This window comes from Myotis yumanensis, unplaced genomic scaffold (assembly GCF_028538775.1).
Source record: "Myotis yumanensis isolate MYYU_CA2020_CCGP unplaced genomic scaffold, mMyoYum1.0.hap1 SCAF_8, whole genome shotgun sequence".
Classification (NCBI taxonomy): domain Eukaryota; kingdom Metazoa; phylum Chordata; class Mammalia; order Chiroptera; family Vespertilionidae; genus Myotis; species Myotis yumanensis.
In genome coordinates, this window is record NW_027223759.1 from 60,445,093 (window position 1) to 60,472,538 (window position 27,446).

Here is a 27,446-nt window from a genome sequence, read left to right on the forward strand (position 1 = left end):
ATATCTGTTGGCCATTTGTATGTCTCCTTTGCAAAGATATATGCACCCTTATGTTCATTGCAGCACTATTCATGGTAGTGAAGACATGGAAGCAACACAAGTGTCCTTCACTAGCAGACTATATAAAGAAAATGCAGTACATATATACAATGGAATACTGCTCAGCCACAAAAAAGATTAAGTACTGCCATTTGCAACAACATGGGTGATCTTGAGAATATCATGCTAAGCAAAATGTCAGACAGAAAAAGTTAAGAACCTTATTATTTCACTCATATGTGGGATATAAACTGAAAGCAACAAATGAACAAACTGGAAAAACAAAAACTCATAGACACAGACAATAGTATGGTGGTCACCAGATGGAAGGGTGGGTAGTAAAGGATAAAGGGGGTCAAATATATGGTGACAGACAATATAACTTTGGGTGGAGGACAGATAATGTAATATACAGATTATATATCATAGAACTGTACAATCAAAACCTATATCATCTTAGTAACTATGTCACCCCAATAAATATAATTTAAAAATATATCAAAATTAAAAAATAAAATACAAATTTCTTTCAAAATGTCAATATAGCATCACCACCATCCTGACCTCTTGTCGCTAATCTCCGTATGCAATCAAACTTTATTCAAGAAATGTTCCTGGATAAGAAAAAAAAATTGCTCTGGAGTTTTTAATCATTCCCCATAAGCATTCACAAAAAAAGAGCCCAAAGACATTTCTAAGCATTTAGGCATGCTAGACCACAGATTGCACTGGAAGGAGCTTAGAAGGAGAGAGAGGGCAGCAACAAGCCTTAAAATCGGAACTTCATTAAGCTTCTGTGTCGTTTGCAAATATTTTACTTTGAGTGTTAGAAATTCAATTTCTCTGGTACTAATCAGAAAATGTCTTGTCACTGCTAACAGTGACTTTATTTATGCACTCCCAAGGGACACAATTACCTTTTTATTTGGGGCAGCACTTCTGTTTCTCAAAGGTTAACTTATCTATATATATAAAAGCCTAAGCGACTGGAATGACTGGACAACCAGTCGCTACGATATGCACTGACCACCAGGGGGCAGACACTCGATGCAGGAGCTGTCCCCTGGTGGTCAGCGCACTCCCACAGCCAACCTCTCCCAGCTGGCCAACCTCCCACGGTCCCTTCCCCCAGCCAGCAGGCCCCCAAGCTGGAACAGGGAACTGGGGGTGGGTGGTGGCAGATGCGGCCCCTTTCCCAGGGGTCAAGGGCCGACTCCCTCCTCAGGGCCAGCGGCCAACCTCCCGTGCTCTGTCCTGCCCCCCAGCCAGCTGCCCGCCCGCCATAGTGGTCGCATGGCAGTGAGGGAAGGAGGGGGGTAGGCAGGGAACTGCACCTTGGCGGGCACCGATGATGTTGGTGTCAGTGTCCGGCATTCATTCCTTCCACACCTGGCCTGGTGACCATTGCTTCCTCTCTGGCCCGGCCCCAGTCGCCAGCCAGGCGTAGGGACCCCACCCGTGCACAAATTTCATGCACCGGGCCTCTAGTCTTTTGATAATACCTCTAACTATATTCTTCAGACCTCTTAGCTTACTCAAGCCTCCCAGGTGTCAAGATTAACCCCACTATACAGATGGCGGAACCGAGACTCAGAAATTAAATGACTGCCTTCAATCAGACATGGGATACACAGCAAGGATTCAAACTCAGGTTTTCTGAGTCTCTGATCCTTGCTCTTTTCACCACACTGGAATAAGTGTGCTCATCTTGCTTTTTGGTACCGTTTTTAAAAGGGCAGAAACATGTTTTCTTCTTTGAGTCCCCCTTATGTAGACAAATATTTGGCACACAGTCTTTAATAATGTTCAAAGAATTAAACTTCTTTTAAATGTCATAAATTAAGGGTAAGTTTTTAAAGTTTAAAAGTACGCAAAGAGATTGTAAACACTGTACAGAGCATACAGCCAGCGGGTCCTGTGCTAGAAGTAAGCCAGCCAAACTCATGTCATAGCTAAAGAACATCTGCTGATAAGCCTGTGTTGTATCTCCAATGGCTCTGAAACTGCCTAGTGCCTCTCATTATTATGCATTTCCCATTAACTCAATCTGCTAAGGCTGGTGTGGGCCGCCCCCCTCCCACACCCCCCACCTCCCGCCAGCCATGGGGAAGGTTAGGCAGCCTAAACACAGGCATGGCCTGCAGATAAGGAAAAGACAAAGCACTGAATGGACTCCACTTAATGATTAGGGTTCAAGTCTACCACGACCCGAAATGAAAACCAGGCCACTCTTTTTTTGTTTGTTTAAAGAGGATTTTTATAAGAGTTTATTTGAGGGGGGTGAGAGAAACACAAAAACAAAAATTCAGGCCATTCTGGTTTTTTATTTTTAATAAATATATATTTTATTGATTTTATTTAGAGAGAGGAAGGAAGAGGGAGAGAAAGAAACATCAACGGGCTGCCTCCTGTATGCCCCCTATTGGGGATCAAGCCTGAAACCTGGGCATGTGCCTTGACTGGGAACTGAACCAGTCAACCTATGGGGACAGGGTACCAAGCCCAACAACTAAGCCACACCAGCCAGGACCCCAGGCCATTCTTAAAGGAACTAACAGAAGGGGCTGTGGCAGGGGTATACTAAGTTAATTAGGCGAAGTCACAATAAAGGAAATTAATCAACGGCAATGCTACAACATGGTCTTTTCTATTAGACACAGACTGGCAGTTCTTTCCAACCAGCTGAACCGGGTCTTTGGGGCCTCCCTCCCTCCATCCCCCCCTTTCTCCACCTAAATCTAATAAAGTCTGTCACTGAAAGCCTTTCTGCATAAAGAACTGGGATTGGACGCTCCACTCACCTAACAAAACATTTCTAATCCTTTGCATTTTCTCTACCCATGTGTATAATTACATGAGAAATTACTTAATTGAGGTTAATTTGATGTTAGCTGGACTTACACCAAACATATTACAAGCATTTCCGTTCTATAAGTTATATTTGGATAAGCAGCACCAAAATCAAACAGGATTTCACTTAAATTTATCTTAGACCTTGATAATCTTAGGTTTAAGAAAGAAATTATAGTGAGACACCTGAAAATAAGAGACTTCCTTATTTTCAGGTGTCTCACTATAAAATGGGTGGCTCGTGAGGGACACACTCACTGTTGAGCTTCTCTTCCAGTCTGGGATGGCCACAGGGTCACTGGCTCTATTTCAGAATTGCTTAAACACCCTTAGGGATAAATTAGATGTCACTGTTGTTATGCCATTATTAATGTTTTCTTATTTTGATCCTGTAATAGTTCACCTTAGATAGTGAAAATTCAAAGGGTTTGAATAAGCTCACTACACTTGAGTGATTTTTCCTCCTAGAAATTGAAAGTGGTTGGGCTTCCTTTTCCAAGACTGAGTAAATGGGCCATAATCACAACCAGTGAGTTATTAGTGAGTTCTACTTCACAGGCTATAACTTGGTCCTAAAAGCTCTTCAGAGCTATGTTAACTGGAATCATCCATGTCCTCAAGGAGTTTACCCTCTAAAATGGGAAATGATGACATGAGTACTAGGGAGGAGAAAAGACAAAGGGGCATTAATATTGCATACAGACAGAAATGATATCTATGGAATAGCAGAGGCCAAGAACAGTGCGTTGGGCGGAGGTGCCAAGACCAGAATCAGGGCTCCTAAGCAGGAGGGCCTAAGGGAAGCCATGACATCTCAGCCCTCACAAAACTAACAATTTCCACAAATAGAAAAAATTTCACACAAACAGATCTAGATCCCCCCCCCCCTCCCCAAGAAATAGAGAGAACCAAAGTCCTAAGGGAATGCATATTCCATGCCCCTCTTCCCTCAAAACACTCTGACACTTCAGAGAGGCCACCAAAATGCCCCACCTATGGAAAGTATGAGGACAATTTAGAGGAAATGGAGGGAAAGTATTAAGACTCTACCTACTTATGACAATAGATAGCAAGGAAAGCAAGTTCAGATGGGATTCTAATTTTGTCTAACAACTACCAGAGGCAGCTAGTGCCAGCTGTGATCCTATTTAGAAGGGTCCCTGTGGTTATTATTGGATGAAACATTTTGCTAAATAAGTCCCTGTCCCTGAGCATCTTAAATCTTGCTATCACATTGAAGTCTCCTGTTTCTAAGGCACCCACGTGAAAAACACCAAGGTAAAAAAAAAATGTTTGTCTTTTTATTCTTATACTCATCCAGAACACATTATGCAAGACGCTCTATAAAAAGCACAAAATGAAACAAATTCAACTCCAAAACATTAAATCTCATCTCTGAGATATAGCAGACATTGCTGTAATACAAAGTAGAATATGATCAGAACCATATGCGATCCTCTGGAAGTTCAAAGGAAGGTAAGGCTCTTTCCAACTGAGATGATCAAAGAAACATCCCTGGAGAAAGTAGCTTTGGAATTGAGTTTTGAAGGACAGGCAGCATATAGATATCCTGGGACAGTGTGAGAGGCAGGAGACAGAGGAGTTTTCCAGATGGGGGCACATGGGAACAAAAGTAGAAAAGCCTGGGGCATGTGCTAGGATCTTCAAGGGGGTCAGCTGTGTCCCAGTAATAAAGTTTATGAAAGTTAATGGCACAAAAGATCTAAACGGTAACTGGGAAAGGGCACTGGCAGACGTCAAATAATAGGCTAATGTGTAGGACAGGGAGTCAATAAGGAGTTTTGAATAGTGAAAGAGCAAATGGGTAATACTGCATCACTCTCCTTTCTTCATTCCCAACTTTACAAGTTGGCCATTTCTGCACTAGACTAGACTTGAAAAATCAGCATGTCAGATTCATTCCTCAGCCATAGTTTCTTGGAGCGCCTTGAAGCATTCTTCAGCTCTGAATATGAAATCATTTTCCTAGTCCGAGCAGAGAGGACAACTTTCCAAGTGTTCCATTACAGCTCGCAGACTGAAAATAACTTTTGATGAGAGTTTTCCAAATAATTGCCTTTATTTAGACTCGCAAAAGTTTCTTCTAGTTCAACAGGTCTTTCCTAATCATAACATCTGATAATTCACTCTCTAATATGTGATATGAATTGGACTTCTTTAATCCTATTGATAGTTCATCATTCTCTCAACTGAAAAAGCATTTTAATTGAATTTGTTGCATTTGTATGAAGGCGGTCATACTAATAAAGTTTGTCTGTTATCTTATGTTGTCCTAAGAAAAGACAGAACTGTGACTACTTGACATGGAGCAGTGTTCAGTAAGTACAGTTGTTATTGTTAATGAGGACCGAAGAGCTGTATAGAGTGACGGAAGGTCAGATTTACACTGGAAAAGCCTTCTGATAATCTTCAAATCTATTTTCTGTCTTCAAAAGCTAAAGCTTTACCTTCATTTAGACTGGCATTTCTTAAAATACCCATGACCAGAGGCCTGCATCTAAAGCAATTGAGGATGCTTGCTAAATGGTAAAAATTCTCCTGACCCAAGTCATCAAGTACTCAAGAGTCTGCATTTTCTTAAATTCCCCAAGTAGGTCCTCTGTTCATTAAAGCTTCTGATTATACTTCCTACTGTGGACACGTATATCCCTCTCTTTACTCAATCTACAAAGAGAACATGCATATCCCTCATAAGCAAAGACTTAACAAGATTTTCAGTTACATTTAAAGATACAGACTTACACTATAAAATCACAGTTACAGTGTATGCTTTCAGGAAAATTGTGTAAAATCTCTGGGGAGTACTTGTTCCTGTAAAAATGCAAGGGGTACAAACACACATCATTATTTCTTCACATGAAAAATGGGAATATGAAACCCTTCCTCCCATTTTTATGACAATTCCAGAAATCTTACTTAAGGATGCCTCCCAAACAAGAATAACACACTTCGAAAGATCTTTAATGTCTCCTGAGCTAACCAAGCATCATACAAACAAAACATGGAGGAAAAGAAAAATAAGCAAGTTCTGATCCTGATCAAGGCAGAAACGAACACAAAGACAGAATAAGCCTTAGATTTCTTGTAGAAACCATTAGATAGTTCAAGATTTAGATAAGAGCTATAATATTTTTCAATCACTGTAGAATCTGAAAGAATGGCAAGCTCTTATTTTGATTGTTTTTCTGACAATTATACTAACTAGAGTCTCTGAAACTTCATTTGCCCCAATTCTAACAACATGCAAATACATGGGTATAATTTTCAGAACTTCCATAGATGCTTGCTTGAACTGAATGAACACTAATATTTGTGAAGAGCATAATGCAGCATGTCAGGGAACATGGGAAGAGGTAGAGAAGGAAGAGGCCTTCCACTAAAGTCAACAAGTGCCTAGTCATATAAAGAAAGCACCCTTATAAAGAGAATATAAGGATTGAAAGTAGGGGGAAGTTATCAGATCTTAACCATACCCTTACCACATGCTTTCAACATAGACTTAAACATGAGAATCAAGCTCAGAATACTCAACTTCAACACTTATGGTGCTGTTTACAGTACAGAAACCATTAAGATGGTGTTTAACAGTATAACTTGGTTTTGAAAATGCAGTGATATAGCATAAACCACATCTTTTTCCATAAGAGAATTGATGAAGTGGTGGGAGTCATTCAAAAACAGCATTTCTCTAGGAACAAACCACTGGAAACTTTTACTTTAAAATTATATCGCTTAACATAGCACTAAAAATAATGAAAAACTTAGGGATAGATTTAACAAAATATGTGCAAGACCTACCCACTGGGAAGCTTCTAAACACTCCAAGCAAGATATTAAAGCCCTAAATAAATAAAGATGCCATGTTCACAGATCAGAGGAGTCAATATTTCTAGGATGTCGGTTCTCCTGAAATTGATCTAAAGAGTCAATGCAACTTCAATCAAAATCCTGGAGGCTTTTTCTTAAAAATTGACAAGCTGATTCTAAAATTCATATAAAAATGCAAAAAAACAACAACAAAACAATTAGAATAGCAAGAGTAATTTTACAGAAGAACAAAGAATATTCACACTAACTTTATTTAAGACAGTAATCAAAACAGTGCTATATGACAAAAGGAGAGAAATAAAGATCAGTGGAGCAGGAGAGAGTACAAAAATAGGCCCCACAATTTTTTTTTTTCAGGTACTAAGGTAGTTTATGAAAAAAGGACAGTCTATTCAACAAATGCCTGACACAGCTGGATAAAGATATGGCCGGGGGGTGAGGGGGAAACAGTGAATCCCCAGCCTTACTTCACACCCCTTTGCCAAAATAGACCACATACTTTAACATAAGAACCAAAATCATCAAGTTTCTAGAAGAAAGCATAGGAGATCATCCTTGTGACTTGAGGTTGGGCAAAGATTTGTTAGGCCACAAAAAATGCATGACCAACTTAAAAAAATAAAAGATAAACGAAATTAGACTTCATCAGAAAAACTTTGTTCTTTGAAAGGCATTGTTATATGAAAGGCAAGACACATGAGATAGGAAAAAATATTTGCAAAATATACATCTGATAAAGACTTGTATCCAGCCCTGACGGGTTTGGCTCAGTGGATAGAGTGTTGGCCTGCGACCTGAAAGGTCCCGGGTTCGATTCCAGTCAAGGGCATGTACCTTGGTTGCGGGCACATCCCCAGTAGGGGGTGTGCAGGAGGCAGCTGATCGATGTTTCTCCCTCATCGATGTTTCTAACTATCCTTCTCCCTTCCTCTCTCTAAAAAAACAATTAAAAAAAAAAAAAGACTTGTATCCAGAATATATGTTTTTTAATTTCTATAGTTCAATAATAATATAAACAACCCAACTTTTAAAAATAGGCAGAAGACTTGACTAAATCCTTCAACAATGCAGATACACAAATGACAAGCCAGCACATAAAAAGATGCCCAACATCATTAGGGAAATGCAAATTATTGCATCTTCACTATCATTTCATGAGAATTTGCTTAATCCACCATCTTCATTCAATCTTCCCTACTTCCCCCAACTCAACACCCATCCTAGTTTCCCAGATGTATAAATAATCACCTTCTAAAACATAAAAACAACAGCAGGGTGTGCTAACAACCTGAAAACCTAAACCTTAAACCAGGTCCAGTTGGGTATTTTATGATTTCTGCTTAGATCTTCCATAATTTCAAATTTAACATAATAAATACACAAGCACACACCTCTTCTAAGCAGTCTCGTGTCTTTTTTTTTTTCATCTTCAGATCACAAGATTAAGCCAACGATAGTTTCAATCTGTCAACCCACAGGGTCAAAATGACTCCTTAAATCAAGTTCTATTCTACACGATACCTGACGAGGATGGGCTGAGGAGGGAGGTGGAAACAGCTCCTTTGAAAATGGTCATTGCTGAGGAACATCTCCTGGCTGCAACAGAGATATGTAAGCCTGGTACCCAAACTATGACGAGTGCTTATTTTATAGGGTTTTAGATGCCCTTGAGAAGTTATATCTGAGACTATGAGCACATACTTCAGCAGCTGAGCAGTTGTGTCTAGCTCCTGGGAAGAGCACTAGCAGTGGCAAGAAGGATAACAAACATCTAGCTGCCTAACGAGGGTACTTCAAGTACCTTGTCTGCCAGCCATGCTCTTGTCCAAACAGCTAGTATCCACCATGTTCATGGAGACCATTCAGTCTCTGCCCCTACATAATTCTTACAAACCCAAAGCATATTTCTAATTCACTTTCCTCCTCTCTCCCTTCACCCCCAACACCTGCACTCTAATCAGAAATCCAAACCAATTTATAGTTCTGCTCTTTAAGTGAAATCAAAATGCTATTTTCCTACCACAGCAGAGATAAAGACCACAGGCACCTTCATTTCCTCAATGGCTTCAGAAAATAACTTCCTTTACAACATTTTACTAGCAAGTTCATCAAGACCTACCTACCATCAATGCTCTGGGTAAGTAGGGGAGAATCCGTGGACTGAAAGCTCCCTGCTGTATACTGTCTTTGCAGAATTTTCTTTTGAGATGATGTCTTATTCTTTTTTCAGTATCTTCTTTTGAAAGATTCAGCATAATGTTTTCTGAAGCACTACAGTCATAGCACATCACTCTTCTTTTATAAGAATTTTTATTTTATTGATTTTTATTTTATGGATAAAGAGAGGAAGGGCAAGGAAGAGAGAAAGAGAAACATCGGGTACTTCCTGCACACCCCCTGCTGGGGCTGAGTCTGCAACCTGTGCATGTGCCCTGACAAGGAACCGAACCAGCCACCTTTAGGTGCACAAGGACACCCAACCAACTGAGCCGGCCGGAGCGAGCACATCACTCTCCCGAGTGTGCACTCAAGAAACAATTTCAATGATGAATGGACTGATGAAAAGAGCCACAATGACATGGTGATCCAGGTCATACACTGACAACTAAAAAAAAAAAAATTTCCAAACCATTGCGGTACATTTTGAAACACAAAAATTCTTAGTGCCAGCTCAACCACTTGCTGGAAAACTTCCAAAAAGCTGCTTTTCTATTTTATGAAAATTAAACAAAAACAGCCTTCCACAGCAAAGACTAAAAGTTAAATGTCCAAGGGTTAAAACAATGTAAAGTAGTATTTGTATTACCTAGCACAAATTCTTGGCTAAAGCACCTTAATAAATCACTTAAATTATTTTCTAAAAGATAGTGTCAAAGGTCAACCTCAGTCTAGCCAATAGGCATTAAATTGCCTATATGGTTCTTCATTTACTGTAATATGTTCCCAAGTTCACAAAAGATGCTCATATAACATAAGGGGGTCATCTACGCCAGCTGTGGAAGTCAAGGGGTTTCACTTGGGGGCGGGGCAGAGATCTAATTCTATTTGACTTGCCAGGCAAGAAGGCAGGAAACGGGATGTGCATTTGGCAGAAGATAACCTGAAAGCTTCAAAATCAGACTGAGGCCTGGGCTTCTTGCTCTGACAGAGCATTTACATCAAGCTGACAAAGAGGGTTAGTATTAAAAGAAGTAATTCCCCCTTTCTTTAGGTTACCTTTCTCCCTTTTCCTACCCCCCTCTCAATCCCTGTGAGGCCAGCATCTTTTCTTCCTGCTCTAAAAACTGGATGACAAAGGAAACCTCTGGAAGAGGAAAAGTGTATGCCCGCTTCTTGGTTCAGACTCGATTTTCTGTGACTCCAGAGATACTAAACATGAGGAAGCTCGACATGCAGGGTTGCCATCTAGTTCTCCAGGGATTTAGAATCAAGGAATCAAGAGACCCTGAGTGAGTCTTAATAGAAGGGAAACTTTGCTTTTGGGGAGGGGGAGTGGGGGGACAGAAAACTTGCCTTCTTTTTCATGTACCAGCAACTAACTCAATACCTTTCTTGAAGATTTCAAGAAAAGGAAGATGGTCTCTTTAAAAATATCAAGTCAGAACACAACCCGGAGACAAAATTTTGTGTTTGTGTTTTAATTTGGCAAAAATACATGCCCCACAGCCCATTCCTGCCTGGCACACTGCTGGAACTCAGGACAAACTGGTGCTAGCAACCATTTAGAGTCTTTCCCCGCCTCCAAGTGAGTTCTGGGGAAACTCAGATCCATGCCATCTCACTTCCCTCTTGGCTTTCCCTTGCCTGTACAACTAATTGCTTAGTCAACAAGTAAATTAACGAATACGTAAGTAAAAGCCAGTTGTAATACTGAGTAGAACCTAAAACAAATGAAACTATCAAAATTGGCAGAGACTAGCTTTCACTAAACCTTTTCTTCTCTTTGTGTGCATTCAGCTAGCCTACGTTTTTCACCCCCCTTGCAGATCTAGCCAATGGGGTGAGACTGCTGGTGGTGCACACTGCTTCCAAGCCTGGCCCAGAAACTCTGCAGCTGTGCGCCTGGGTGTTCGTTCTTCCTTGGTTGGAGACAACCCCAGAGCACGCTGAAGCTTCACCTGGGTCCCCGATTAGGTCTGTAGAATTTAGTCCCTGATGGGTCCTTCACTCAGTAATTTTAGTTATTAGTGATTTACTTAATAAAGACATCGGTATCTTATCTTGAAACTTTTTATATTATAGGAAAAAGACAAATAATTACATTTATGTTAGGAATGAAACAGATCTCAAAAACCTCATAATGATTTGAAAATAGATAGCGTTTCACCATACCACAGAATTACTGAAATACAGTAAAAATGTAAACTATTTCACATCAAACAATATTAAATAGAGTAAAAAATATCAGCTAGCCAGAAGACTGGCTGAAAAGGGGGGAGAGGGCAGGGGAGATGGCTGTGTGGTACCCCAACAGCTGGGAAAGCCAGATGAAGTGACTGTGGCTAAATGTAGAATCAAAGCCTGGAACTTGAGGACAGGGGCTGAAGGCAGATTAAGTCTGGAGTCTGGGAGCCTGAGGAGAGGGAGTATGGCAAGGGGAAGGGGACTGCTGTGTCACTATCTGTCCATAGGATGGCTCAAATAATTAACAGGGCAGCCACCAACAATGAAGTAGGCTATAGCGTCCTCCCCCCCGACCCCCACCACACCATGTCGCTACCTATTTATTACGCCTTGTATTCCATTGTGTAGATGTACCACTATTTTTAATCCACTCATCTGCTGATGGGCACTTAGGCTGTTTCCAAATCTTAGGTATTGTAAATTGTGCTGCTATGAACATAGGAGTGCATGTATCCTTTCTGATTTCTGTTTTCTTGGGATATATTCCTAGATGTGGGATTACTGGGTCAAATGGAAGTTCCATTTTTAGTTTTTTGAGGAAACGCCATACTGTTTTCCACAGTGGCTGCACCAGTCTGCATTCCCACCAGCAGTGCAAGAGGATTCCTTTTTCTCCACATCCTCTCCAGCACTTGTCATTTGTTGATTTGTTGATGATGGCCCTTCTGACAGGTGTGAGATGGTACCTATTGTTTTGATTTGCATCTCTCAGATGATTAGTGACTTTGTTAGCTCTTTAATATTTTAGAAAATTTTATTCCAGTGGCAAATTGGCTTTACTTTTGATACAAGTTAGCCAATAAGTAACTTTCTTGCCCTTTGAAAGACATAGTATTAGGAAATGTAAGTGAGGGGTTTACAAAATAATGATATTCTTAATAATTAAATACATTCAAATGGTATGGGTCAGTTGTTGACCAAGACAAGAGAGCAACTCTTGCTGTAATGAAGTATCTTGGTGTAGTGGAGTATCTGAGTGCCCCTGGCCTGACTTAGCTCTAGCACAGTGGCAGCAGGCGTCTTCTCCTTTCCTAATCAGGACACATGCAGAGCCTTGAGGGTTGACATTCAATCTCCCCGAGGAAGCTGAGTCCAGGTGGGTATGATTCTCAGCCAACTCTCCCTTTTGTTTTGGTTTGTATCTCCTTCTCTCAAATAATTCCATGTAAGTCAAGAAAGGGGGAGACCCCATCTCTCACTAAGGCTATAATGCAAAACAATAGCCAGCCATTAGGGGGCAAGACCAAGCCATGCCACATCCACCCCCAAAATAAATCTCACCATCCATACCGACAAAGCCACAGAGAGGAAGTCTTCTAACCCAGCCTCAGGTGTGGCACCATAATATTTTAGAACTTGATTTTACACCCATAGGCGTTAGTCATTTAAAATGTCCTTAATTTAGGACTAACCACTTCTACGTCACCATTCAGTTATGAACCAATCCATGCCCCCAAACAATAATACCCGAGAAGCCTTTGGATGAAGCCTCAGAGATTACTTCTTATCTACTACAATTTTTGTTTCAGTGGATATTTCCAGGCCCATGTGTAACAGGAAACAACTGAAAGGGCTTGGAACTTAGGTGTTCTCATTCATCTCTCTGGCCAGGGAAGCCTTGGTGCTACTGGTCTAGTCATTTATGCTCTGGAACCTCAGTTTCATCACCAATAAATTAAGGGAATGCATGAACAGATAGGAAAGGCAAAAGGACTTACACTTTACTTCACATGCTCTAATACAGTTTCTCTTTTTGACAAGCATATGTTAACCTTTTAAGTAGAAAAATAAAGAGTGGAGCCCTGGCCAGTGTTGCTTAGTTGGTTGAGTGTAACAAGTATGGTTAAGGCCCGGTCACTGAGAGGCTGACCATTAATTCCTGGTCAGGGCACATGCCCAGGATGCAGGCCAAATCCCCAGTAGGGGGCGTGCAGGAGGCAGCCAATTGAGAGTCTGCTGTCCCATTGATGTTTCTCTCCCTCTCCCTTCCTCTCTCTCTAAAAATCAATTTAAAAAATCTCTTAAAAAGGAAAATAAAAAGTGGCTTGAAATGCATCGTCTCTACAACCCTACCTGCTGTAATGATTTGAAAGTCCATCCAGGATCTCCGAAGCTCCCTAAGTGCAGCGTTTACCCTAAGCTGATGGAAAACAGCCAAGACTCCAAAGCCAAACAGTGCAGCACAGGGTCTGTGTTTAGGGAACACCAAAAACTGAGGCAGGAGTGAGAGCAAGGGGCATTCTTTGCCTGTACAGGTACAAAGAGCTAGGAGAGTGCCCTCTTATTGCCAAGCAGCTGGGGGTTTTCATTTGTAATTACCCAAGGAACTCAGCATTTCCAGCTCCTTACTCTCATACTACACCTCAGGCTACTATAAAACATGCCTCAGTATCCCCACAAAGTACTTGAATGAATGTTCAGATAAGGATCCAAAAGAACATCCACACAAACAGTTATTTCTCTGATATTCTCCTCCCCATTTTTCCCTATCTCTGTTTGTTGCAGAGGCAAATATCATGTTAATGAGATATAATTCCCATTATCAGTCTCTCATCCCTCCTCCCAGTCCATGGCATCCATTAATCTAGTTTCTTTCTCTATGAATTTTTCATTCTGGACATTTCATATAAATGGAATCATAAAAACAAATGTATTCTGAGTGTCCATCAGGTTAGGTACCATAGAGAGATATAGATTATGTGCCAAATGTGTGTGTGTGTGTGTGTGTGTGTGTGTGTGTGTGTGTATGACAAGGTCTATGTAGATAAGAGGTAAGATAAGCCTTCAGTGAAATAAACACAAATACATTATACTTGCCATATAAATATTACATCATGCATGCTTTAAGCTAATGGATTTTATTTTTTCCCTCAGAAACATACATAGGAGAAGTCATATTCATGTGGGTGACACACCAATAAGTTAGCTTTATCTGACAAAAAGTCCAGTTTTCTGCTGGACACAATTCTTCCAATGACTGTTTGATCAAAAAATGGTAGTTCACTGTGGTGGTCATGTGGGTAGATGAGGCTCAGTGCCTGCGCTAAAACTCCCTGGCTTTCTCTCCCTCTCAGGAAAGAATACCAAAATGCAAGGCAGAGGAATAGCTTGTACTTTTTCCTTTTAGTATATCATTCAAACACTTGCGTACTCAGTGAGGAAGGGAGCAGAAAGTATGATTAAGGCCCGGAATGTGCATATTCTCGGGAATCTGATAGTCTATGCCGCATTACCTCCTAACAGCTATGCAACCTTCAGCAATGATTTAATCTCTCAGTCTCAGTTTTCCTCATATGTCAAATGGAGTCACTAATAAGTCTCTTATTGGTATCCTTTGAAGATTAAACACAGAGCTTTTGGTCGGAAAATCTGCTTACTAAATGCTGGCTATTGGCAACAACAACAATAATTATTACTTCACTATTAATAAATCACCCTCAACTCAGAACCGATGGAGCCACTTCAGCTTGTGTTGAAGGGACTGCCAGGAACACATGAAGTAGCTAAATTCTCCACGTCCTGGCATAGTCACATTTAAGGCAGTAATAACCTGAACTCTGAGGAGCTGAGAATCAAGCAAATAATTAGATAACTGATTTGCTACTCTCCAAGCCTTGAGCTGCCCGAGACTCCACCATCAACCCTATGGAGCCACTTCTGGTCTGAGAGAAGAGTACAGCTGTTGAAACTCTTCCGTCATCAGCAGCCTTCCCTGCCTGGCACACAGGAGATACAAACACTAATAATTCATTCACACCCGGAAGGAGCAGGGAAGACCGAGTTGGCAGTGAATACGCCCGCAGGTCTGAGGAAGGAAGGATGGCTCAGCCTTTCCTCTCAGCACTAACTTCACCGCCACCAGGGCCAGTCTCCCTTCGCCTGCGCTGTCCTTCATAACCTGTGCGACTATAGAATTTCTCACCCCTTGGCCTTCCCTCGCTTGAGTGATTACCTTTCCTTTATAGTAATTATCCCTTTTATATTTGTTCACTGTCATAAAATCATTTTTCCTCAAAATAATAGGTTTAGCTAATAGTCATTAAAAATGAAGTCTCGAGCAAGGAGATTATAAGTGTCAGCACATTTTATTCTTTTGGACCACGGTCATGTAAGCAGTAGGCTTCCTCTTCCGTTGCTATCTATTCTTAGTGCTCAAATATAGGATGGAAAAAGAGGGGAGGATTCTTACCGTCATTTCATTACTGTTTTAGTTAGGGCTTAGGTCAACACACAATGAGTGGTGCAGAAACCCTCTAAGAACTGCAGGCATCTATTTCTTAGGAAACGTGGAAAACCCCTTAAGAAAACCCCTCTGCTCCCCTGACACATTATACCCCGCAATAGCGACCCCAGGGAGCTCTGGTCAGAGGAATTACAGCACTCCCAGAAAGTTTCAGGGTGGCGTGACGTAAGAGATGCGAGCACTCTGAAACTCATGGCACAAAATGAAAAAGCTGATAATATGTAATCGGCAGAGCCTACTCTCTACCTTTAGGGAGTGACTCTTCTACGTTTTAAAACAACTAGCCTATACCTAGTCCTAGATTAAAGTCCCGCCCCCCAAATCACTACCACTGCCAATGGACTACTACAGAACATCTAAAAGAATAAGGTAGAGACATATATACTGACAAATGTATCAATATGAGGAACAGAGTGTGTGTGTGTGTTCATATATTTGTTTGTTTTTAAATAACAACATAAAAGGAAACTGGAAGGACATTTCAAAGTCTCTAAGGTGTGCAATTATGAGAGTAGAAAGAAAAGGGGGAATTCTACTTTTTATTTTATATCCTTCTGAAGAGTGTGAATTTATTATGAGTTAATGATAAAATAAAAAGAATTGCTAAACACTGAAATAATTTTTTATCAGCCTAAAGTAGTCTCTTTATAAACAATTCACCCTCTTGCATGAATATGCATCAATATACATGAATGGAAAAGCCGACTAAATTTAGAGGGCCTGCCTTATTCAAGCAGCATAAACTGCTCTGTGAGATAAATAGAAAAACAGATCATCTGAATTTGGATGCCCCCCTGACCAGACCAGATCGCCCAGAAAACCTAATACAAAAAGTCTAAAAATAAAGGAGAGAATCAAAATCATGCAAGAATAAAAGAAGTCATTTTCTAACTTTTCCTTTGATCTTAAGAAACGGGAAGGCAACAAGTCACAAAACAGAAATCCATGCATCTCCTGGGGGGGGGAGGGGGAGTCTAATATATTTAGGGAGGAAATCTCTTCTTTCATTACGTCTTGATAAAAGCATCATTGTGTCTTACCTGGTCACAAATCAGTTCCCACTTTTTCTCATTGTCATACTGCCGCAGTAACCTGGCTTTGTCAGGGGGTAGGTTCATAGCATTCTGGAAAAAGACCAAAAAAAGGAAAGAGATATGTCACATTCCACAACAGACTATGCATGGGTAGCTTATAGGCAGATCAAGGAACACTACTGTGGTTCTTTTATGATTTCTTTTCTAGCATCTCATCAAACAGAAACACCCTGAAGAAGTCATTTAAACATCAAATCAGTTCAATGGAAGAGGGAGACCCTGAAGTCCTACGCTTAGACATCAAGGTAGTCTGCACTGAAGCAAAGGAAATGCATTATTTCTCATTTACTAGTGCACTCCCATTCTTCTCAACAGAAGGTCATGAATTGTTGAGAAGATATTGCCCCAATTTATTTTTAAAGCACTGCAGCCCCCAGACACGGAACAGAAAACACCAAAAGAAAATGCAATGACCAGAACCACTGACAGATACTATCAACTTTTACTCCCTTTGATAACACCTATGAGTAAAAGAACAGCTTGGTTTTTTAATTTATTTATTTATTTTTATATAAGAGAAAGTTTATTTAGAAAGTAGAAGAAATGGGCTCAGGAAACAGTTTACAGAGGCCAAAGAGGAGTCCTTGGAGCTTAGGAGGAAGAAAGGTCAAGGTAAGATGCCGAGGCGGGGGGGGGTGAGGGGGGGGGCATGTAAGGGGAGGGGAGAAGCACCCAGATTTTTTATGTTGTTGATTTTGTCATCTCTCTGAGATGAGATGCTAACATTATGCTGGACATATATTAACATTAACAACCACAATTCTCAGTTTAGCTATATTAGCTTATGAAGTCAAACTTGCCGTGAGAAATTGGTCATGAGCTAAATGTCTAGACATCAATACTCACATAGCCTCCCCTGTGTCAATACGGCGCACCTTCTGTAGTGCTAGTACATTCACCTGTTATTAGTCTAATGTCCCAAATAACCAATCACACACATTCTCAAGATACTTGGCTTGGGTTTGAGGTGAGATCTTCAGCTACAGAACATGGCAGAGTGAGAGTCCCAGAAGGAATTCACATCTGTTCCCTGGGCCTCCCGAAAGTCCCCACACTCTACACAACTGAGCCAAGTAGTCAATGAAAGCCTCACAGCTATTAATTGTCACGTCTACGCCCTTGCGTCAACACCCTACCTATCCCATAATAAACAACATAGCTCCTGGCCTGTGTCAATATTTGAGCAAATAGGTCTTGAACATTTTTTTACAAGATCTTTTTTTAAATTTTTACTTATTGACTTGAGAAAGAGAGAGGAGAAGGAAACACCGATTGGTTCTTCCACTTATTTATGCATTCAACTGGTTGACTCCCCTATGTGTCCTGACCGAGGATTGAACCAGCAATCTTGGTGTTCGGGACGACACTCTAACCAACTGAGCTACCCGGCCAGGGCTAGGCCTTAACCTTGTAATGCTTCAGCCCCTGGCTCAATGGAGGACTTGGCTTATAGAGAAACAATTCCCCTGCCACAGTGCTGTCTCATGTCATTCAGTGAAACACATTTCATAGCGGCAAAGGCCAGTGAGTTATTCTCACTTCATAGAGACAAAGAATTAACCTTGGATAATTTGGTAGATATGACACAATAATTTTCCCTTAAACTCAATCAAGCGTCCAGATTGGAATGCCTAAGTAGGTGGTAAACATACACCACTTACTAATTCAAATCCAGTCCATTTAAATTTAATAAACTGTCTTCAGAATATTAAATTTTTAAATTACCCCCAAATTATGACAACATAATTAGAAGAGCTTTGGACTCCAGAGTTTTCGATGGGCCTGCCAAGGCTTCTCCATAGAAATACTAAAATGGGAAAATATTTTCACATGGCCCAGCTCCACAGAACATCTACTTGAACTGGAATAAAAAATACCTATTTGTATTTATTTATTTTAATATTATAATGCTGAAAAAGAAAAAACTCCTGGAATAAGGCAAAGGTGAATTCCACGAATATCCTTCTGAGGGAGCCCAACGTTACTAGCCATTATATAACCAGTCCATCACTGTTTATTTGCACCCTAGAGATGGATTACTCCCTCTTAAACTGATTTTGACCTCATGTGAGTGCCCCTGGGTATGATTTAGCTTTAAATAAGTACAGTAAGTTTATGAGGTAAATTAAATGAGTTTTCTCAGAGTCCTTATTAATCTCTTGCGATATAAAGGGAATAAGAAAAAGAATGGCTGAGCTACTAGGTGCCCACCAGGGTATGAGGTACCTTGCACACAATCTCATGTAATCTTCATAACAAGCCTATAGGATAGATGTAATTTCCCACATTTTATACACGAGGAAACAGACCTGGGAGAACTGGATTAACTTGCTCGAGGATTAGACAGCTTTACGGGAGCAAACCAGGACCTAAACTTAGTCTGTGAGGCTCCCAAAGACAAACACTGAAAATGCCACCAAGCATTTTTTTTTTCTTTCTTTTCTTTTGCAAGGCAAAAGAGCAAATAACTGACTTCCTGTTAGGACTCTACTCGACATTCAACACTCGTATGGAAGCCATGTGCAAACCCTGCTACAGGAATCAGATGCATGCCCCGTCATTATTGCAAAGAGAAGGCCAAGAGTCTCCTTTCTAGGTCTACTTTTATTTTAATGAAACAGTCTTTAATTCAAAAAATGTTATGAAACACCACCCCTGTACAGCACTGTGCTACATGGCACAGTGGGAGACTACACAGATGTGGTCCCCCTGGAGCATCATGTGACAGTGAGGAGATACAGGTAAAGCAAACGAATCAGACTTGGATGGGTCTTGATCAAGGTTATGGGAGAGCAACTTTGGATTGGGCGATGTGGAAGACCTCTCAAAAAAAAGTAACAATTAAGAGGAGCCCTAAAAATGAGGAGCGAGCCAGGTGAAGCACCGACGACAGCATTCAGGGCAAAGGAAACAGGGAAAAGACGCTAAGGCAGGAAACAGCTTGGCGCATCAAAGAGCTGAAAGAGAGTCACCATAGCTGGAAAAGGGGAAAGAGGAGGAATGGGGAAAAAAATAACGTTGGAAAGGTAAGTCAGGGCTCTGTCATGCCCAGCCACGCAGGCCAGGGTAAATTCTTTTTCTTTTAGCTACAGTGCAAAGGGAAGCCAGTGAAGGCTTGTAAGCATGAGATGACATAATCAAGTTACGTTTTACAAAGATGACTGTAGACTCCGTGTGGAGAACTGATCAGAAACAGCAGAAGTGGAAGCAGGGGGGCCAGTTAGGAGGCCAGGGCAGTAGTTCAAATGGATGATGATGGCTGATGGCACATCCAATGAAGAAAGGTAGAGGGATGTCAGACAATTACGTGAAACTGACTGGCTAAATTTACGGGCTGAGGAAGGATGTCAAGAATTAACACCTTGCTCCTCCCTTCCTTGAGTTACTAGGTAAACGGTGGTCCATTTAGTGAGAGCGGCACACAGCAAAAGAAGGTACAGATCTGGAGCAGGTGGTGAAGAGTAAGATGTATAAATGGTCCTGTTTAGGTCCGAGAGAGCAGAGACATCCAAGAGAACAGTCTAGCAGGTGGACACACAATTCTGGAGACTGAAGGAAAAGGGTGCGTGTATTCTTCTAAATGAGGAGTCTTAAGAATCTGTGGGCCTGATGACTAGTTATTGTTGGGAGAAGATGCTCAACATCAGGACACCAAAACTAATACTGCACTTGGTAATCATTTATCTAAAATAGCCCCTTCCACGGGTCAAGCCTCTGAACTGTTCAGGCATACATTGCACAGCTTAAAAATTCTACAGGGACAGCGAGGAGGCGGCTCTATTTAAAATCAGAGACTCCGCAGAGGCCTGGCGAAAGTTCAGGGATATTGTGATTAGCTGGTAATACCTGCCCTTAACCTTTGTTAGAGGGAATTCATTCCTTTCATGCTGCATAGGGCAGGACCCTGGAGACTAAGCTAAATGTTTGTGCAGGTAATTCATAAGAGCCCACTCTATTTGCTGAGGAAAATATAGGCTCTATCGCTAGGTCCCTTTGCTGTACAAAATTAAATTGCTCTCCTATTTGGCTGAAAATGTAAATCTGCTTCCAAGTTTTCTGACAGTGACAACTCTACCTCATCCACACGTTGTGATATCTATGACACTGGACTCACCGTGTCCTTTCATCCCTCAATCCATCCACTATGTACTGGGCTTTGACCATGTGCCAAAATTTCTGCAGGCCCAGAAGAGAATTTCATCGTGAAGTTGTTGCACTCAAGTACAAGCTAAAGGTCCACTGAAGACCTGCTATTTGAGTTAAGAAGTTTAATGGTTGTTAATTATCTATGCCTAGATTGTACAAGTTCCTAGCTAAAAGAAATTAGACCACCCAAGAGCATTCTTTCTATAAGGAATATACCTTTACTTCCTTTCAACCTGGCAGACTTTTAAGAATCAACTCAAGCCGTAACCGGTTTGGCTCTGTGGATAGAGTGTTGGCCTGTGGACTCAAGGGTCCCAGGTTCAATTCCGGTCAAGGGCATGTACCTTGGTTGAGGGCACATCCCCAGTAGGGAGTGTGCAGGAGGCAGCTGATCGATGTTTCTCTCATCGATGTTTCTAACTCTCCCTCTCCCTTCCTCTCTGTAAAAAATCAATAAAATATATTTTTTTAAAAATCAACTCAAATGTCATTAGCAGTAGAGCCTTCCTCCAACTGCTCCAATGGAACTGTGCACGCCTCCGTTACAGCACCTAGGACACTGTTCCCCAAAAATCCATTTACCCATCCAAATTCCCTACTCAGCTCAGTACACACCGTAGTACTTCCAGGACTTCCCTGTTCATCCCCAATGTCTGGCAGAGTATTTGGCAAAAAGTAGGCACTCTGTAGGTTGCTGAATAAATGAAAAGCAAATTAGGTGTCCTACTCTGCAGTCTAAAAACATCTCCATTGATTTAGCATTTATGTTTCAGCTATTAACAAAGTCTATACACTAAAGAGTGTTTGTTTCTTAGAAAACCTCAGTCAGTGATATTATTATTACTCACTAGTAATTATCTCCCAAACATGAATTCATGAGGGGAAATCTTCAAGTTCAATTCTAGCAACATTTCCCTCAAGAAAAATGATGTTTTGGGCATTCTTCTGTCACTAATAATAAACCATGGAACCTGAACTTTGTTTTGTTTTTGTTGCCAGTAAATTCAAATTGGTATCAATTATAACAATGGATGTACTCAAAGTGGTAGCTACATTTATGGTCTATATTCTGGTTTTATTCTTAACTATACTATTTTACATTGTTTTGAGATGTAATTTCCATCTCAGGACCTTTTGGAAATAGAAGGTAAATAACAATAAAGTTTCTGGGTTCTTGAGGGAGAAATTAATTGTGGTAAAAGAGAGTCTATGATAATCTATACATCTGAAGTTATACTTACAGATTAATTATCATATTCAACATAGAGCAAATTGAAAGTACTCAAATCACTGAGAACCAAATAAACGCATCTCCTAGGAATAGCTTTCTGACATTAGTCCTGGTCCTGGGTACACGGGACGGCTAAGGAAGCTTATAAAACCTCCTTCTTTTTCCCTGATATCCCCAAGGTTCAGGTTGAGAAACCCACAGTGAGATGCAGACACAGAGCAGTGAAAGGGAATCGTACCCAAACACACCTTATGTAATATAGCACCTTTGTTCTCCTAATCTCTACATTAAAACTTCCAAGTATTAAGCCACCAGATTCAACAACAGAAACTCTCCTATTACGTGATATCACATGATCACCTGCATAGAAAGAAGAAAGGACACAGACTTTACAAGCAGTGTTGCTTGTGGAAGCAGGGAAAAAGTTTGTCATGAGAGAAATAGCTTAGACAATCTTTTAGTCCTTAAATGATAAAAGAGCCAGTACTTTTTTAAAATTTGTGGTAGCAAAAAAAACCCCACATATAATACAAAATTTGCCCCCTTAACCATGTTTAAGTGTACAGTCTGTACTGTTAACTATATTCACAGTGTTGTATAACGTATCTCTAGAATTCTTTCATCTTGCCACACTGAAACTCTACCCAAACAATAACTCATTTCTCCTTCCCCAGACCATGACTTTTGCTACAAAAAAACCCCCAAAACAAAATAAGGAAATGTGATGGTTGCAACTGGATGCTTGGGCAGCACAGCAAGGAACGGGATCTAATGAGGCCGCATGGGGCAGGGACTCACGAGTTGGGCTCTGGAATCGGACTGGCTGGATTCCAACCCCGATCTACCAGTTATTGTTGATCTACCAGCTCTTGGGCCACACAACTTGAATCAAAGAGCAAACTAAAATGAACTTACAGCCCAGAGTTGAAAAGGCCCTTACATATATTTCAAAACTGAAGGTCAGCATCAAAGTTAGGGGTCAAAAACAACAAGATGTAGCTTTATTGATGCTCTGATATGTCTCAGGCACTTAGGCTCTCTGCACATATTATCCCATTTATTCTGCTTTATGATCCCGACAAGTAGGCATTATCTTCTCCATTTAACAGAGAAGAAAACTGAATGCACAACTTCCATGCATGAGACTGATGGCAAAGCTGGGACTCGAGAGAGGCCTGGAGGATCACACTCCTTCCATGACACTTAAGCTATAGTGTTTCTAAACTATGGCCTGTCCATGAGCGAAGCAATCCAACAATTCTACCTGAATAACCAGAGACATGATCACTGGCATGCAAGATTAAAGTGAAAACGCAAAGCACTATTTAAGCTATTGATATCTTCAGGCAAAATAATGGTGTTTTAACAATAGTCTCAGTATCTTCAAAAATATGAACTAGGACCCAAAAGTAAGTTTTGTGATGAAATTTAAAGATAGCCAGAAACTCAATTCAGCAAATATATATATATATGGAGAGAGAGAGAGAGATACAAACAGGAGATAAACTTCCGTGAAGCAAAGTAGATAAATACACCAATGCCAAAGAGAACCTATTACATAACATAACCAATGCAGCCACTTCTTTTTTTTTAATTTTATTTTATTGTTTAAAGTACTACAAATAGTAGTACACATGTCTCCTTTTTTTTTCCCCATTGACCTTCTAGCGACCTCCTCTACCCTTTTCTTTACGAAAATCAGGACTTGCTATGGACTGGGCTTGGAGGTGTGGGGAAGGCAGTAAAGAATAGCATTTAATGGCACAGTATGATTTTTAATATTTGGGCTATGGAGCTGGGCCACCTGGGTGCAATTCTACCTCTACCCACTCATTAATAGTGGAATCTTGGGGATATTATTTCAACTAAATCTCAGCTTCCTCACCTGTAAAATAGAGATGACAGTGGTGATAATGATGAGAAAGATGCTAATGGTAATGATTCTACTTGCCTCATAGAGTCTGAGAAAAATAAATTTGGATCATGCATGTAGTTGGCACAAAATAAATACATGGAACATATTCTACATATTAGATCTTATTATTCTCATTATATTAGATGAAGGAAAAGTGTGAGCAGAGGCATGGATATAGTAGAAAGCAGAGGACTGTGAGCTACACACAATAAACCAGAGGGCAAGAAGTGGGTAGTAGGACATCAAGTCAGAAAGGCAGGACCTTGCACACCAGACCACAGAATTTTAAAATCACTTGACACGCAGTGGGAAGTCATCAGCCAAGGAAATGTCTAAAAAGAGCAAGTCTTTGGGGTCCTCAAATCACAATAGGTAAAGGTTTTCTCCTCTGTTAATTCTTCCCACGTTGTCATTTTTTCCTTATACCATCACTGGGACATCAGGTTGATATTGAATAATGTACCAATTCCCCTATGTATTCACTTTAAAATTGCAACATCTGAGGGGAGCAAGGAGGGTGGTTGCAAATTCAACACGTGACCCACCCCTCTGTTCAACTCACTTCAAAGCCATTTTCTTCCATGATCTATATTCTTATTCCAAGCAACTACCTGACATCCTAAATTTTAATATCCTCCTAGCCTAGAGGATGCTGCTAAAACGTATTCTTCTTCTTTCCTGGCACAGGACTCAGGCAGCCAGCCAAAGAGTTCCCCAAATCGAATCATCAGACAGTCACCTTTCATTGTCACTGATAGTTTTATTTAATCATTGAGGGCGTTAACATCATTCCTGTAGCCAGCGAAGCCCACAACAGGAGAAATCCGCCTGCTCCCTCACCCAGTTACATCTTTAAAATAAAAGCTGACTGGAAAGTTATCCTTTCTGGGGACGCTGTGCGAATGAGACAAGAGCTCTAATCTTCCAACCACAATTTTAGTTACAGCCTGTTTTCTGGGAAGGCTTTCTTTAAGGATTGAACTAAACACAAATGACTCTTCCATACCTTTTTAATAATCAAAAAGTACAGAGCTGGAAGAGAAGCTTATGACATTTTAGTCCTTCCTGCCTTTTATAGGTGACTAAACAGACTCAAAAAGCTGAAGGCAATGTCCATGTTCGTATAACTGGTTTTTATCACAATAGGTAATAAAACAAAGAATCCAGACCAACGTGTCTCTTTTTCCAGGATCATGAAAGAAGGCCCACTTACATGTGCCATGAGTATGTGAACATGCGTAATTGAACAAACATACATGTATACTTGGGAAAATCAAATCAGTTAACACATGTATAGTAGTCAACACATAGTCCTGCACCCAGCAAGCACTCAGTACATGTTAGATATTATTACTCTTACTAGTGTCCCAGTGCACAAATTCGTGCACATTGAAAGGAAATTAATTAGAAGAAATGTTTTAATATCACTATTCGCATCTTGTTAATGAAAAGAAAGTAGGATTCTATCGAGAGTCTCCCATCTACCTACCCCAGGACTTCTGTGAAGATCAAATGAGATGAGGCACAGGAAAACGCTTCACAGACATTTGGCTAAGCTGTAAAATGTTTGCACCTGGCTATAAAGCAAGTCAGGTTCCTGGGCTGAAGAAACTCCAAGGAGGCTAGTCCCTAGGGAGAGGAAGCCAGATGTTGCTACGTGATGTCATTATCTGGTGCCCACAGAGACCATTTCAGGGTTGGGCTGGGCTGTGGGCTGCATTTTGTGCCATGGGGTCTCGGCAGCATCAGCTGCGATTTGGTGGGGTGTCGCTCCAGGGTGGTGGCGGGGCCTGTGTCTCACTTGGGGGAAGCTGAGTGTTCATTTGTCAGCGCCAGGTCCATGGTGCCGTTTATTTTTAAATGGGCAGTGTGCATCATGACAGCTCCTGTGTTGAACGTCTGCCCCCTGATCGTCAGTGCGTGTCATAGCTACCAGTCAAAGCGACGGACACTTAGCCTTTTATATATCTACTAGAGGCCCGGTGCACAAAAATTTGTGCACTCGGGGGGAGGGAGGGGGGGTCCCTCAGCCCGGCCTGTGCCCTCTCGCAGTCTGGGACCCCTCAGGAGATAATGACCTGCTGGCTTAGGCCTGCTCCTGGGTGGCAGAGGGCAGGCCCAATCCCTAGGTGCAGCCCCTGGTCGGGCTCAGAGCAGGGCCGACTGGGGAGTTGGGGTGCCGCCCCCTGTCATGCACAGAGCAGGGCGGATTGGGAGGTTGTGATGCTACCCCTAGTCATGCTCAGGGTAGGGCCGATTGGGGGGTTGGGGCACCGCCCTCTGTCAGACTCAAGGCAGGGTCAATGGGGAGGTTGCGGCGCCACCCCCTGTCACGCACAGAGCAGGGCCGATCAGGGGAGTTGGGGCTCCGTACCCTGTCACACACAGAGCAGGGCCCATCAGGGGTTTGGGGAGCTCCCCCTTGTCACGCACAGAGCAGGGCCCATCAGGGGGTTGAGGAGCTCCCCCTGTCACTCACAGAGTAGGGCCAATAGGGGAGCTGGGGCACCGCCCCGTCACATACAGAGCAGGGCCCGTGGGGGGGGGGGGGGGGTAGTTGAGGCACCGCACCCTGTCACACTCAGGGCAGGGCCGATGGGGAGGTATGGCTCTACCCTGTCTCACATAGAGCAGGGCCCGTGGGGGGGTTGGGGCGCCGCCACTGTCACACACAGAGCCGCAGGGCAATCAGGGGGTTTGGGTGCTGCCCCCTGTCACGCTGATCCCGGTGCCGGGAGGCCTCGAGGTTCCGCTGATCCCGCCCGGCAGGGTCACAGATCCGGGTCCCAGACCGCAGACAGCCTTGCCTGCTGCCGCCCGCCTTCAGTATGCAAATTAGCCGCCATCTTGTTGCTTCAGGGTGGGGGTCCCCACTGGGGTGCCTGGCCAGTCTGGGTGAGGGGCTGAGGGCCGTTTTCAGGCTGGCGGGTGACTGGAGCTCCAAACCTCTCCTTTTTTTCTTTTCTTTTTATTCTGGCATTTATTTACCTTCTATGGCTGTCACTGGAGCTGAGAGCCGGCTTTCTCTCTGAGGCTCGGCTGAAAGCAGGTTTCTGGCCTTTGTTTTCTGTATTCGAAACAATGTTGCGACTCCAGCTCTGAGATCCCGGCTGACTGACAGGAGGTTTCTGGAGTTTTGTTTATCTTCTATAAATGTTACTATGTTTCCAAGTGAAGCTCAGAGGCCGGCGGGAAACGTTGGAGTCCACAGCAAGCAAGCCTCCTGTTAGCTTCCAGCTGCCTGGCTGCCGGCTGCCATCTTGGCTGACAGTTAATTTGCATAAGGATACGCTGATTAGCCAATGGGAAGGGTAGCGGTCGTACGCCAATTACCATGTTTCTCTTTTATTAGTGTAGACTAGAGGCCCAGAGCACAAAAATTTGTGCACTGGGGGTGGGGGTGGGGGGGGTGTCCTTCAGCCCAGCCTGTGCCCTCTCACAGTCTGGGACCCCTCTGGGGATGACCACCTGCTGGCTTAGGCCTGCTCCCCGGGGGATTGGGCCTAAGCTGGCAATCAGACATCCCTCTGGCAGCCCAGCAGCCCTCAGGGGATGTCCACTTGCCAGTGGGGAGCAGACCTAAGCTGCAGTCGGACATCCTTAGCGCTGCTGAGGAGGCAGGAGAGGCTCTCACCACCACCGCTGTACTGGCAGCCGTCAGCCTGGCTTGTGGCT

At 42.1% G+C, this 27,446-nt stretch overlaps 1 protein-coding gene across 8 annotated transcripts in view; it reads right to left on the reverse strand.

The window, feature by feature from the left end:
* FMNL2 (formin like 2) overlaps positions 1-27,446 on the reverse strand; it is a 314,347-nt gene that overhangs the window by 106,904 nt on the left and 179,997 nt on the right. For all 8 annotated transcript variants that reach the window (XM_070422990.1, XM_070422995.1, XM_070422987.1 and 5 more), the window contains exon 2: positions 16,426-16,509. In XM_070422990.1, coding sequence (XP_070279091.1) covers positions 16,426-16,509 — 84 coding nt within the window. The remainder of the gene's footprint in view (positions 1-16,425; positions 16,510-27,446) is intronic.